This window comes from Culex pipiens, chromosome 2, assembly GCF_016801865.2.
Source record: "Culex pipiens pallens isolate TS chromosome 2, TS_CPP_V2, whole genome shotgun sequence".
NCBI classification, from domain to species: domain Eukaryota; kingdom Metazoa; phylum Arthropoda; class Insecta; order Diptera; family Culicidae; genus Culex; species Culex pipiens.
Genome location: NC_068938.1, coordinates 176,629,274 through 176,645,371, shown reverse-complemented (window position 1 = coordinate 176,645,371; position 16,098 = coordinate 176,629,274). Strand labels below are relative to the sequence as shown.

At 33.2% G+C, this 16,098-nt stretch overlaps 1 protein-coding gene across 2 annotated transcripts in view; it reads left to right on the top strand.

Moving 5' to 3' along the window:
• Positions 1–1,674: 1,674 nt before the first annotated feature.
• Positions 1,675–16,098, top strand: part of LOC120423486 (long-chain-fatty-acid--CoA ligase 6) — a 71,838-nt gene continuing 57,414 nt past the window's right edge. Inside the window, exons 1-2 of one of the 2 annotated variants that reach the window (XM_039587320.2) lie at positions 1,675–2,228; positions 12,747–13,308. In XM_039587320.2, the coding sequence (XP_039443254.1) occupies positions 13,218–13,308 (91 nt within the window). In that variant the 5' untranslated portion in view covers positions 1,675–2,228; positions 12,747–13,217. Of the gene's footprint in view, positions 2,229–12,508; positions 12,662–12,746; positions 13,309–16,098 lie in introns of those variants that run through there. The other variant, XM_039587321.2, reaches the window with a different exon arrangement.

Here is a 16,098-nt window from a genome sequence, read left to right as displayed (position 1 = left end):
ACACAAATTTAGTTGGAGATATGGCAAAAATTTACTTCTGAAGTTTTGTATTTATTTATTGGCATACAATTAAAAAAATATTTATATAAATTTTAAGAAAAAATAGTCCGAATTTCAATACAGTACAGACTCGATTATCCGAAGTCCTTGGCAAAATTTCACTTCGGATAATCAAAACTTCGAATCACAAAAAAATGTTTTTTTCCTCGTTGTCTTATTTTGGATTTCGAGGATATGTATGACCCCTGCACTACTCTTGATTGATTTAGAATTTTTAAATTCAAGATGACGGCCAAAATGGCGGTGAAGAAATATTAAAAAAAAATGCATTCTATACAAATTTGACTTAAATGGGGTAGTATTCGATTTGTATGGAAGGGGATTATTTGAAGTCCCATACAAACTCTCTGTCACCCCACAGTCGTGAGACAAAGCTGGCTTGTATAAGTTAGGACATTATCTGATAGAGTTATTAATTCTACAAATTATCCGGATATCCGTAGTCCCAGCTCTAATATACAATGAAAAGTCTATTTACGAAAACGTTGAGGATTGCTGATATTGGTTGGTAAAATGTATATTGACTATAATTTAGATTGATTCCTGCTTAAATACGGAGATGGGTAGCAGAAATTAAAAAATTAATTATGAACATTACAAGGGTACACTGAGTGTAATCTACATCAAAGAAGTGCACAATTTAATTTTAAAACAATACGTTCAATCATTGAGTTCAACACATTTTTTGAAAATTTTGAATGTTTACAGAAAAAAATCAAATAATAGATAATGCAATTGTATGTTCAACACAAATCTAAACCCATCTTTCATTATTTCATTCGTACTCTAAACATAGAATCTGCACCTCTCTGTGTACGTACACTTGAAACAGTTACTTTTCGTCAGCCGAAAAGTTGATTATGATTTCTCAAACAGAGAGCTGCCGGGTGGTGTGATTCACCTTTACCGGTGGTGAGTGAACCTTACTCGCTCTCTCCCTCTCTGCTCTTTTCCTGCTCACCACTGAAGATCACATACGTCTGGATATTTGAACCGCGAACATGACGAAAAAACCAGCAAACATAGATAAAAGCAGACGGAAAATGAGTCTCGTACGAGAGGGTTGTGTATAGTTTGAAGTTTGTTTGAATGATGGTCTTTTTATCGTAAAATAAACAAAATTATGTGATTTCTTGGCGTGGATGGTTTTCTCAAAGTGAATGATTTTTTAAGTGTGGCATTAATTTTTGAGATATTCAAGGAAGTGTTTTGCTTTTTCAAATGTGTTTCTTATAATTCTTGTTTCTTTTTCATCTAAAATTTAATTCAATTTAATCTAAATGTAGACAAGTTCTCCTACATGGACGATTCAATGCGCAGTTCAGAAAAACCTGGCCATAACAATTATCGTCGGTTTCCTTATGTCTAACAATCCAAGTGCAGAGAACAGTGCTGAAACATCACTTCTCTTGTCCGCGTACATTTTTTCCAAAGCATTTCTCGGTTAGTTTGCAACGCACCTTCGCCGACATCACAAGTGATCCCAATTTCGTCCGACAAGCCCCTATTTTGGTTCTATGCGAGTGTTTTGCTAAAATTAGGCTAAAGTGCCGTGTGATAAAGTAGGAAAAGGTGTCAAACGCGCGTTTGCGGCAAATTGACAGCTGTCTTTTGCCTGTCTGTGCGGCGTGACAGTACGACGGTGCATCCCGGTTAGAAAAGTGTGCGTGAATTGGGTGCAACGTGGTTCACCTTTTGCAACGCGGGGTGGCCTGATATCGTGATTTCTGCAGAGAGAGAGTTGGAGCGAAAAGTGGTGGGAGAGTGAGAACGCTTGAAACACATGCTCGATACACTCAACACCAGTGCGTTAGTTGGGCGAGTGTGGGGTTTCCCAAACTGTTATACACACTGCTGCAACCGTACGTCGGACAAGTTGAGCCTCGTGACGAAAGTTTGTGTCGCGCCGAAAATGTGTTAAAAGTGACGGATTCTGTTCGGTTTTGTGCACTTCCGGTGGCGACGACTGTCCTGCAGCGGAACCAGTTCGAAGTTGGTTCAACTGGATCCGGATCGACTAGGGAAAAGTGAATTTTATGTAACCCGGGCTGGGATTATCGATTTTCTTCGTCGGGTGCTCCTGCTGCGGCTGCTGCGACAGTAGCATACATTCGGGCTGACTTGCTCTTGGCGTGTGAGTGTGTACGGGCGTTGGTGTTGGTGAGCAGGTGAGTTTGAGTGAGTGTTGGTGCATCTCGCACATTGATTAATTCGAACAGTTGTACGGCGGCAACCTCGTGTCAGGTGTGTGCGATTCATTGATAATTTCCACAGTAACGTCCATTTCGTATGCAAAGGAAATGTTGAAGACGAATTGTAACCAATACTCATGTGGTAATTTAATTAGAAAACCCAAACAAAACGCTCACAAAACATCAAACCCAATTATGTAAGTGGACTTATGGTTCCTATCCTCGATAAAAAAAACTCAACCCTAAAAACAAATCGGTACCTTTTTGCGTCAGTCATAACTTAACCAGTAAACAGTAAAACACTTTTAGTGGGGGCCAGTAAAAATCGATAATCGACACATTGTTCCACTTTTGGTTGTGGCCACGAGTCCCGTTGGAGTGTTCCTTTCTCCCGAATAACTGGGGACGTGGCATGATGGACTGGAATTTGAAATTCAGCCGCCATGCGCCGGGAGGCTCCAAAAAGATCAGGCCACACATCAGACCACCACCACGTTCACTTTCAATGTTCTGGAGACGCAGCAGCGGGGTGGCACGTTGCGGCCTTGGGTGGAGAAATTTGAGGGGGAAGAAAAACAATCAGACCCATTTTTCAGAATGGTTGAAAGTATTTTTTGATAAGATTTTAGATTTTTATCAAAATTTCAAAAACATTTTCACATAAAAGGTGTTCTAAAATGCTTTGAATTTGATTTCTTTTTTTATGAACTGCTTGTCAAATGCGAATTATCTCAATAAAACATTATTGGCTTTCATGGCATTTTTCTGGGCAACTGTACAATCCAAACTCGAAATCGTCGCAAAAACTAAAAAAAAAAATGATTTCATTCTATTAAGTTATTTTGAGTTTGAATCTTTTTTGATGTGAGGTTCAACCATTCAAAATTAATTCAGGTTTTTAAGCGAAGATGGCGTTCAAATGGTAAACGTTCGAAATGTCAAAATCGCGCAGTAGCACCAACATTAGAAAAAAAATGTGGCTGTCATGCCATGGCACACTTTTTTCGTAATGTTGGTACCACTGCGTGATTTTGACATTTCGGGCGTTCACCTTTCGAACGCCATTCTCGCTTAAAAACCTGGATAAGGATCCGTAAATAGGGTGGCCACTCAAGTCGGGAAAGAATTTGTGATCAGTTGTCAAAATGTTCGTAATGGGAGCGGCCGTGGCTGACTGGTTACGGTGTTCGCTTTGTAAGCGAATGGTTCTGGGTTCGATTCCCATCTGCTCCCATCGAGAAAGTATAGGAAATATTTATCTTGAAACTCTGAACATGAACGAAAAATCAAAGTCGCTCGAATCGGGGTTCGATCCCCCGTCCTTAGGATTGGTAAGCAAAAATGCTAACCACTAGGCCCCAGCGCTTGGTGAGCTATGATTGGAATCAGGAATACTGTTACTATCAACTATTTACGCGCTGGGTCCTTGTCCATTTGACAAGGGTTCGGAAGTTCTAAATAACGTTTGAATCCGATTGGTGCAAACGTTTTTCAGGGCGGAGCTTGTCGATAAAGCAGAAGTACCTCGCGCTCGGCTATCCAGCGTAGAAATGGGTCACCGAAGCTCGGCAGAGCTAACACCTTCCAAATGCCTATGCGAGTTATTTGCATGTATAGAATGTAAAATCTAAAATACATGGCAACAACTCAATTTGTAAGAAGCGACCGCGTGGTCCCGTTTGGAAACTATTAAAAAAAAGTTGTTAAAAGGTTCGAAATGAATACTAGTTCGAAATATATTTTTGTTACCTTTCCATGTTTTTGTAATATTTTATAAAATTTTAAATGTTTTTTTGAATTATTTGAAAATAAAAACCCATTGTGCATGCATCCCGGGACAAAATACTCGAGATTTTTTTTCCAAAACCTGGAATTCCTGAATCCCAGAAATTTGTTATATTCTGTCCCGGGAATTTCTGAAATAGAAAAATATCAAATTTTGGTCTGGAAATTCAGGTTTGTTTGTGGAAATAGATGAACACTTATCGTAATCGATAAGATTTTCAAAACATTTCTATTCGGCATATATCAGCATTTATTAGACTTATTACGGTAAAATGGTAAAATTTTAGTTTATAGATCCGCAAATAGCCTTTAAATATTTTCTTTTTAAGTTTATATATTTTTAAAAAGACTGGGTTTTAAATTTTACAATTGAAACTTGAATAAATGTCATATTCAATAATTTTCAGCAAGCACTGGCATCTGGGGCAAATCAGGACAAATGTAACGAATTAACCAGCTGTTAAAGCGAAAAATTTTGCATTATATTTTGTTTTATTGTCATTGATTTATAAACAGGAACAGGACAAATCAATTGGTACACCGATTTCCAAATTTATTGCTCTAAATTCACCTCTACCTTTTCAGACTGTAGTCCAGAATTTCCTCAGTCGGCGGAAGTGAAATAAAAATAAATAATTTGCTTCAAAATTTTTTTGAAGCTTGCCTAGTTATGTCTTAAAAAAACTAATTTAAAAAAATGTGTTTATAAAATACTTATTTCATTCAATTCACATTGGATTAAAAATTGTGGTTCAGTTCATCCAAGTCACAGCAAAGAACAAAAAAAAACATTTTTAATTTATTTTAAGCTAATTTATAACTGTTATCCTTGTTTAGATTAAAGTGAAGATTATCACCAATCAATAGTACTGATCTGATTATACGATTTTAAGCTTGCAAAATATACAAATAAAATGAAAACATAGATTTTATGAGTTTTCAGAAATATTGCAGGATCCCGGGAATTCCCGGGACTCAAAGCATGTTTTACCCGTTTCCCAGGAAATTCAAAACCCGGGAAAATTAAACGCCTTAAAAATCCATTTTGGCAACTTTGACTATAAGAATTGAATATGAAAAATAAATAAAAAGAAAACTTGATATAGACTTATTTTGAAAATTCATAGATTTTTTGATAAAAAAAAACAAATAATTCCAAGAATCAAATTAATAATTTTCACTTTTTGCCATTCCGATTCATTCCGGGTTCTTCCATGTTGAAAGTATTATATTTTAAAATTTTTAATCTATGCGTTCATGATTTAAAAAATACATCGTCCCAGTTGGAAGAATAACTAAAATCAATAGCAACAAAATTTTCTTTCATGGTTTTTTAAAGAAAATTTTTGAAGATGGATTTTTAAGAAAATATAAAAAAAACATTACATAAATTTTGAAATCGTAATTTAGTTTTCATCTTATTTCAAGTGTCTCATTTGTTAAAATATTTATAAAATAACGTACAACTTTGTTCTTAATAGCTTACAATCGATTATACAAGTTTTGTTTTTCAATGCAGCCCAGACTCGATTATCTGTAACCTCGATTATACGAAGTTTCGATTATCCGAAAGTTTGTATGGGACTTTGGTTAATCGAATAACGATCAAAAAAAGTTTTTATTTATTTTTTCATTTTCTTATGTTAAATTTGAAGGTTGATTCTAGATTACTTCTTCAAAACAACCAATGCACCATGGGTTTCCTATAAACATAGATCCTTTTGAAAAAGTAAGCGATTTAAATTGGCTTATTTAAGAGAATTGGTATCGCTTTTATTGTTTTCATTCTATTGCACTTATGAAAGACTACTCTTCATCTCTCAATTCAACCAACTTCAAGGGTCGCAAAGAGCGTTCTCTTTCCCCGAATATCCCAAACCCCGTTCATCGGAATAATCCTGCCGAGTTAAATCGACATCTTGCGTCGAGTCGTGTTGCGATGCGACACAGAATTCGCGGCGGCCAGACAGACCTGGGGTGGACAGAAAATAAAAACCCATACGAAATGAAGTGGATTCTGATATCAGCCCAGCGTCTTTCGAGAGAGTGGCATTTTGAACGATGGTATAAATATATTCATGAGTTTGAGCTATTTGCGTGCGAAATGCACACAGAATGGGGATACACACATCGGAGGGAGCACGACAAGATTGTCCGCTTTGCGGTGTCTGCACTGGTTAAGGTGACATGTAATGGGTTTCTCATTGTGATATCCAAATTCTGTTTCATTTTATATGTAAACAATATTCAGCCTTAGTTCAGAGTGTTCAGGAGGTTTGAGAGATCTGTCCTTAACATGTTATCTTGTCAATACCGTAGCTAGTCTTATTTGCATCAACTAACCAGGCTTGAAGCATGAAATTGCCTTCTAAATTTACCCTGGTACGAAGAATTCAAAGTGTTTAACCAGTTGTTTTGTGCGTGCGATACACAAGAGCTCCCAACTTAGGGCACCAACTATTTGCGTCACATGACCTTCGCCCCTTGAATTACTCGTCCCAGAAGCATGTCCCAAGATCGTCGTCGTGAGTTTTTTGTTATCACCATTCTTCAAGTTCCACCACATGATGCTGCGCCAAGATCTCCACGCAAGAGAGGCCTTCACATTAAAACGCAGAATCACGCCATGTCTAATTCAGTCTGCGGCTGGTAAATAAACACCTATCAGTCACGTCATACCTCTCCGGCGACGAGCAGTAGCAACGAGGCCTTTGGCTTATTTACCAGGTCTGTTTTCTGTCCCAACCACGCTGCCGGTCTGGAACAAATCGATATTGTAGTGTGTTCTGGATTTCTTGCAAACTGGTGCCTCGACAACAATAGTTGCACTCGTGAGACAAAAATCCCCACTGGACAGGTGCTAAAAGGAAGAAGAGGTTGGGCTTTGAATAATTTAGTGACCGTTTACGCTGGTCTTATAATTTGAGAATCTTACCGTTTTGAGTTCCTCGTATCGTACTTGGAGAATTACCTTGCGTGGAATTTTGACAGTCATCAAATTCCGTCTTGTATTCAAATCAATCCTATTTTTAAGGAGTATTAAATCAACAGGGTTGTTACGGACGGCGCGGATCGCGCGGATGGCGCGTTTCGCGCGGATAGCGCGGATTTGGCGCGGATTTGCTGGCTAATTTTGCTTAGGCGCGGATTTCGCGCGGATGTGAAATTTGGTTAATATTTAAAATAATTGAGAGAGATAAAATTACTTTCAAGTAATAAAGAAAAGTATTATCAGGGAATCAGGGATTTTTTTTTAATTTGCTTCGATTTCTGTTACTGAAACAAAATTGAGTTTTCTTCCGAAAATGTTTGTTTGTATTTTCTTAATAAAAAACGTCAAAAAAATCTTCATGAAGAGATTATTTTTTAATGTATTGATGAGGATTTCTTAAACAAATTTATTACTACACTCAACTAATTTTTACCGGCTTTGAATATTTTTAATATCTTTTGAGTTTTGAGTATCGTTCTTTTTAACCTTATTTATTGTTTATTTTATAAAGGATTTCAATCATGTGAATCACTTTTCTCGAAATTTTATACCAGGATGAAAGAAAAATGATTATTGGGGCTTGTTTCCGTGGCCGTACTGTGCTCAAATGCGGATGCTGGCTCTTCGCCGTTGAATTGTAGTAAAACCCACCCCATAGAAAGATTTTTTTCTAGATTTCTTGGGGAAAAAATAAAAGATCAAAACATTCAAAAATGAAAGCTACAATATTCAAAACTCGAAGATTCAGAAATTAAAAATATTTTTGATTTTTATAGCCTTTTTTACTGAAAATTAAAAAAAAATAAGAATACAAATATTTGAAATTTTATAAATTTATAATTAAAAAAAAACTAAATTCAAAACTAGAAAAATTTTGGAATTCAAAATTCAAACAAATTAATTCAAATTTAATTTAAGAATTTAAAAATTTAAAGAGTCAAAAATGATAAATTCTAAAAATTAAAAATTAAAAAGACCAAGAGAATAAAAAATAATACATACTGAAATTCTTAAATTCTTAAATTCTTAAATTCTTAAATTCTTAAATTCTTAAATTCTTAAATTCTTAAATTCTTAAATTCTTAAATTCTTAAATTCTTAAATTCTTAAATTCTTAAATTCTTAAATTCTTAAATTCTTAAATTCTTAAATTCTTAAATTCTTAAATTCTTAAATTCTTAAATTCTTAAATTCTTAAATTCTTAAATTCTTAAATTCTTAAATTCTTAAATTCTTAAATTCTTAAATTCTTAAATTCTTAAATTCTTAAATTCTTAAATTCTTAAATTCTTAAATTCTTAAATTCTTAAATTCTTAAATTCTTAAATTCTTAAATTCTTAAATTCTTAAATTCTTAAATTCTTAAATTCTTAAATTCTTAAATTCTTAAATTCTTAAATTCTTAAATTCTTAAATTCTTAAATTCTTAAATTTATAAATTCTTAAATTCTTAAATTCTTAAATTCTTAAATACTTAAATTCTTAAATTCTTAAATTCTTAAATTCTTAAATTCTTAAATTCTTAAATTCTTAAATTCTTAAATTCTTTAATTCTTAAATTCTTAAATTCTTTAATTCTTAAATTCTTAAATTCTTAAATTCTTAAATTCTTAAATTCTTAAATTCTTAAATTCTTAAATTCTTAAATTCTTAAATTCTTAAATTCTTACATTCTTAAATTCTTAAATTCTTAAATTCTTAAATTCTTAAATTCTTAAATTCTTAAATTCTTAAATTCTTAAACTCTTAAATTCTTGAATTCCACAATTTTTGAAGTCATTTTTATGTAAGAGATTTTGAAATTATGAGAAGACATTATTTTAAATATCGAAAATTAAATTTCTTTCGGAGTGAAATTTTAGCAAGAATTTTAGATTATAAACTGTATAAAAATTCTCAGATTTTGAATACTTAGACTTTCAAAATTTAAAATTTTATCATATTAAAATTTTAGATTTTGATTTAATTTTGATGTTATATTTTTGAAGTTAATTTTTTAAATATTGTATTTTCTATTTTGAAGATTTTTTTTTTCATGACCCTTGCCTTAACCGTCTCTTGAGGATTTTTTTTATTGGATTTATTGCTTTCATTCTTTTGGAATTAGTTTTCTTCATTAAAAAATAAAATTTCTTAAATGTTGGTCGCGATATTTTTTTATATGGCGTGGATTTCGCGCGGTTTCGGATTTTAGGTCGGCGCGGATTTGGCGCGGATTTTTTTTCGACTCTCCCGTAACAACCCTGAATCAATCAAATTGCCGGATTGGTGAGGTACTAGAAGAACGTGCCGGGAATGTTTGAATTATGAATTGACGACGTCGGACGTCGTAACATTGCCTAGAGGCAATGGTTATGACGACGATTGGGTGGCAACGTGTGGGGACAAAGTATCGTACGATCTGGCCAGCATACAGCGCAATTAGCAGGTTCCGTAGACGCCAGCAGCCGCCGGTTACCTCTATCCGCGTGTATTTTATGAAGTCAGGAGAGGCGCTCTGGAACGAGAGAATACGGTTGGGGAGTGGTCGAAAAGGGTGTAACCAAGTGAGACTACAATTATTTTTATTGCCATCAAACATTCAAAAATGAAAATTTGAAATTTTATTACGGATCGGAGCAAAAGATTTAGTCATACAAGGTAGAAGTATTTGCAAAATTATACAAAATTGGCACATTAAAAACTAGTAATAATTGTTTCCTAATTATTTTCTTTATTAAAAAAAACTAACTAAAAACTAAAAACTAAAAACTAAAAACTAAAAACTAAAAACTAAAAACTAAAAACTAAAAACTAAAAACTAAAAACTAAAAACTAAAAACTAAAAACTAAAAACTAAAAACTAAAAACTAAAAACTAAAAACTAAAAACTAAAAACTAAAAACTAAAAACAAAAAACTAAAAACTAAAAACTAAAAACTAAAAACTAAAAACTAAAAACTAAAAACTAAAAACTAAAAACTAAAAACTAAAAACTAAAAACTAAAAACTAAAAACTAAAAACTAAAAACTAAAAACTAAAAACTAAAAACTAAAAACTAAAAACTAAAAACTAAAAACTAAAAACTAAAAACTAAAAACTAAAAACTAAAAACTAAACACTAAAAACTACTCTACAAAATCATTTTTTTATTTTAATTTTTGTATCTTTTAATCTGGCTGAAACTTTTTGGTGCCTTTGGTATGCCCAAAGATACCATTTTGCATCATTAGTTTAATTTTCCATACAAAAATGATATATAAAAATTCAGAAATCTTTATCTCTTGAAGGAATTTTTTGATCGACTTGGTGTCTTCGGCAAAGTCGTAGGTATAAGGACTACACTGAAAAAATAAATAATACACGGTGAATTTTATTTTATGATTTTAAATTTCACTTTTTGTTATGAAAACTTGATTTGCAAAGAATAACTTTTTTTCTGATATGTTTTAGATAACATCAAATGCCAACTTTTCAGAAATTCCAGAATGTGCAAAAATATCTTGGACCGAGTTATGAATTTTGGAATCAATACTGATTCTTTCAAAAATTCGCAATATGGTCGCAACAAATTTCCAACTTCATTTTTCCATGTAAAATTGAATTTGCAATCAAAATGTACTTAAGTAATTTTTTTATAAAGTGCACCGTTTTCAAGTTATAGCCATTTGTTGGTAGCTTGTTTGAAAATAGTCGCAGTTATTAATTTTTTAAAAATAGTTTCCATGTTTGTTCACTTATAAACAAAATATTTTTGAAAAACTGAGAAAATTCTCTATATTTTTCTTTTTTCAACTTTGTTGATACGACCCTTAGTTGCTGAGATATTACCATGCAAGTGTTTAAAAACAGGAAAATTGATGTTTTCTGAGTCTCACCCAAACACCCCCCATTTTCTCATGTCGATATCTCAGCAACTAATGGTCCGATTTTCAATGTTAAAATATGAAACATTCGTGGAAATCTTTTCGAAAACTATATTTACATTTTGTTTTAAATCAACATTAACATTTCCCCTGGGCCTTGTAAAATCAAGGGGCATGATTTGATCCTAGTGCATTAGTTAAAATTTGGGTATACATTCTTTTTTATAAGCACTATGGACACCACTTCATACTACGAGAACTCGCTTTGTCGCAGCCCCAGGGCTTAAGCGTTGACCGATAAGCTGTCTTCGTGAACTAGGTAGTTCTCCGATAGTGAAAATATCACAATTGCACAAGACACCGCTGCTTCTGTGACTTTTTCACTATCACAATGTGGGATTTAGGTGGGAATTTAGGATAGATAATTGATTTTTTGCTTAGCATTAGCATTTAAAATAAATATGTATGCTTTCCAAATCTATTTGATGATAAATTTAGTTGCAATTGTTAAGTTAGAGTAATGCTGTCAATAAACTTTGATTGATGTAGAATACTAGGCATTCTTTTATGTCAAATTGTCCATAGAGTCTCGATCAATCAATAATGTAATGATATCGGACAAAATTCGTTGATCTGTTGAACTAACGGTTTTCGGATTATGGTTGTATTGACCATTGTTGCGAATCGAGGAACTACGGATCTTTTGACGTAAATGGTCATTTCTTTTTCAAATCGCGATTTCTATCCTATTTGTATATCAGTTCACAAGTTTTTTATTGTTTTTTGATAGAAGTAGTACTGCAACAGTTAAAGGAACGTTTAGTTTTGAACATTAAGTTTAGAGGATTTTAGATTAAAATTTAGATTTTCAATCCAAAGTAGTTAGCAAATGAATATTTGGACTTATATGAATAATTGAACATTTTGGACTTATGAATAACACACAACTGTGCATTTATTCTAGAGTCAGATCCATACAGCGTCAGTGTTTATTTGGTCGAAGTGTACTAATTCATTGGCAGATCTGATTCTAGTTGTAATGTACGACAAGACTACTGACGGACGTGACAGGACGAGGGCCCAGTTTAGAGGTTTCAACATCAACGATGTGCGGCTGGATCACCCTCCCAAAAAAAAAAAAAAAAAAAAAATCAACATTAACATTTCAAAAGGGTCAAACATTCAATATTATGATTATTCTCTCAGTGAGTTCTCAGTGAAACTATTGGATGAGGATTTTTCGAATGTTGATTTTGAATAAATTCGACACGATCAAACAATTTTAATTTAATGCCATAAAAAAACTGTCAATTGCTTTTGTAAAACAATTAGAATCAAATCATTCCATCATTTATGGACGCTCCCCGTAATTTTCTCTTTCCATCACACCCCCACTTTATCCATTCTTACTCTCTCTCTCTCCATTCTTCGCACATGTACAGAGGGGCTTGCAAGGCCTTTTGCAAAAAGGAAGTCGCCGTGCCGATTTGCCCGCCCAAAGTGCAACAGTTGCAACGACTGCTGGCCTGCAGTTGCAATTCTCCATGTGGTATTGAGAGAATTTCAAAGAGAGCGAACGATCGAATGAGAGCCGTCTCGTCAACTCAAAACTTACTCCGTTGAAAGGCGTAGTAGTTTTGGGTTCAATCGCAAACAAAGCTTTGATGCGCGATAACTGGCGAATCTTCTTGTGCGGATGTTAAAAGTGCATCGTTTTGAGCCTTGATTAAGTCGCGAACTCGTGGTTCAGCGCGTTTGCTTTGTTGATCGCGCGTTGATGAACAAAGTAGGCCTTTGACAGTTATCATTTTGTGTCAAAAGCGATCGTTATTAAAGTAATGTTTTTGTTTTTCTTCTCTTTTTTTAATCAGCTGATCAGGGTGTGCTAAGTAGGCGACCTGGAGGTGAATGTAACAGGCAGCCAACCGCGTTACCAGAGCCTACTACTGCAGCGCCGAGCCTCAAGGATTCTTGGACTTGGACGGCGACTCAACTAAGGATTACGCTAATCTACTGTACTTAAAAGTAAAATCGCGCGGAAAAAAGTGCAATAAATGTGATAAATTAACGAAGCGTGGAATTTCAAGTGATAAGTCAACGCAAAGGCAGTGTGTGTGTGTGTGTATCTGTGAATCTGTAACTGTGCTGCATGAATCAAGAGTTTAACAATTCGCGAGCGTCAGCTGTTTGAGCGAAAGGAAGCAAGAGAAGAAAAAAAAACAGCAAGAGTTGTGAAGAAAGAGCCGTGCGGCAGCAGCAGTCAACAAAGAGAGCTGGAATCGACAGCAACGCGGCAGCGCAGAAGTTGTCGACGGTGTTCCGTGTGTGTGCTTGCCCGGTGAATGCAGATTGACGTTGTGGATTTTCTACGTTGGATTAAGAGCAAAGTGCAGCAGATTGTAACTACCATGAACAGCAACTCGACCGGATTGAGTGAGTAAACTACCGAGAGTATATAGTATTAAAACATTGACAAAGATTAGGTTATTTTATTACGGTGGTCTTAAAAAAATGGTAATTCTCGACGATTTCACAAAAATCGCTTTACTTTTTATAAGTAGCATACTTTCCATATTTTTTAAAAGAAATTTTCACGACAAAAAATTTAAACAAAATTACGCACGTAAATTCAACAAATTTCTTCTAAATGCCTTTTTCTATAAGAATATTATTCTAAAAATTCTAAATGTTTAATTTAATTCGGGAACAATATGTAGATGTAAAACATCAAAAAAGTAGTAATTCAGCTGCGTGTAAAAGGCCGGCGTGTAAAATTTTGTTTGCATTATTTTATGAAATCGTATGTAATATTACACCCTGAAATATATAGCCCATCAGCATGGGAAACCTACTTGAACGAAATGTCAAGCTCGTATATGCGTTTAATCTTTCCCAGTTTTCATCGGCCTGATGGCCCAGTGGGCTAAGGCGCTGTTGGTGCAGGGTTTGAATCCCGTCGCTTGCAACTATTTTTTGTGTTTTTTTTTTTCGGCGATAACCTTATTGCCGAAAATGGACGATAACTTTTTTAATCTTCCGAAAATCAACCTAATTCAATAATATCATGATACATTTTTAATGCTCTCACTAAGAATATATTTTTTAAGATGTAGGAGAACTGCATCTAATTTTAGCGTTCCTCTAATGTTGCCATATCAGCACTTTGACATTCAATAACAGCTTATTAAAAGCGTTTTCAACTGAAAACGAGCGATGAATAGCTCAATTAGAAGTGAGCAAGCAAGTTTCTATCAAAAGTTTTGCAAAATTAGTTTTTTAAGTAGTGAAAATTAGCAAATTGGATTGAGTTAGGAGCAACTGCTCAACATGCCAAAAGTACGAGAATTTCCAAAGTATAAATACTCAAAATTTTCTAAAAATATCGTTTTTTCTTCGAAAGTACGAAAACTTTTCATAATTTTCAATATGGGTATCAAACGAAGCGAAATTTTGAATCATGTTTTGCATGCCTTTTCATTTTTTAAAGTTTTTTTTCAAATACTATTTTTTATACAAAATACCGCTGAAAATACAAAAAAAAAGTTAAATAGGGGTATCAAACGAAACGAAATTTTGTATTCGTTTTCACTTTATTACAGTTTTTTTTTTGTTAAAAACTGAAATTTTCCCAAAATTCTGTATTTTTCAAAAACACTCAAAATAAAAAAAGTGCGAAATTTGTTGTGCATTTTCAAATTATTAGAGACTTTTTTGTTGAAAACTATTTTTTTTACAAAATATTGCATTTTTCAAAAATTCTCAATTTTTCAAATTTTCAATACGGGTATCGAACAAAGCGAATGTTTGAATGCATTTTAAAAAATTCATGGCTTTTTTAAATATACTAAATTTTTTCCAAAACACCTCATTTTTACAAAATACCTCATTTCAGACATTCAAAATCTGCAAATTGAGCAAACGAAGTCATATTTTATATGCGTTTTCACTTTATTTGTGTTTTGTTTTGTTGAAAACTAAAATTTTCACAAAGTTCCGTAATTTTTCGAATACACTCAAAATTTAAAAAAAATAATGCAATTTGGGCATCAAACGAAGCGAAATTCGTTGTGCATTTTCAAATTATTAGGGCCTTTTTTGTGAAGTACTAAAATTTTCACAAAATACCATATTTTTTCGAAAGTACTAAAATTTTCATTCTTTGCAATATGGGTATCAAACGAAGCGAAATTTGGTATGCAGTTATTTATTTATTTATTCTAAGTATATTGAAATTGTTACAAAATTCCGTATTTGTTCGAAAGTATTAAAATTTTAAAGATTTGCGATATGGATACCAAACGAAACAAAATTTTATATGAAGCATACAAAATTTGAATGCATGTTTGGAGTATGCCAAATTGCTCATATTGAAAATTTTGAAAACTTGAGTATTTTCGAGCATTTAAGCATTTTTCAAAATAATGTAAATATGGTTAAAAAGGATACCGAATTTCTTTCGCTTGACTGTAAATTTTTAAAATTTGAGTATTTTCGAAAAATACGGTACCAGCATTATTCCACAAACATTTGTAATAATAACTTGGGACTTTGGCAACCAAGTGCAACCAACCTTCGGGACAATGCACAGAATGTTCAACCAAACAAAACGTGTTTATTTTTGTTTACGTTGCGAACTCTAGTTTTTGTTTATTCAAGTTCAAACATTGAAACCCGTTTTTCTCGCACAGTACAATAAACAAAACAACTTTTTTTCCAAATTAATAGTGTTTGTGAAAAGAAATATTTTCAGGGTTGTTTAAGCTGGCTGGCTGTTCAACTGGCTAAAAAGTTTTGTGATTTTTTTCTAAATTGCAAGGTTTTTTTTAATAATATTTCTTAGTTTTGTTGAACTTGACTCTCCCACAAACTCGGAACCCCTTATTAAAATACCAAAACTCTTAGTAAAGCTCCAACATTGATATATCAATCGATGTGGGAAAATGTCATAACGACCCTGACATCTTCTCCATTTATTAAAAAGCACTCAATTGTATTGCCATGAATCACTGGGAAATTTTATCGTTACTGCGTAATCTAGCTCTAAATGTTGACGCAAATTATTCCAACATATTTTGTACGTTTATCAGTGGTCCAGATTCTGAAATTAACGTAATTCATCTGGTATCAAAAATTAAAAATGCTCTACATTTTCCCTATGTCTGCCCAACTAATTTTTTCCTGTTTTGCAATTGTCTGACTTTATCAAGATTTAAAATAAATCAA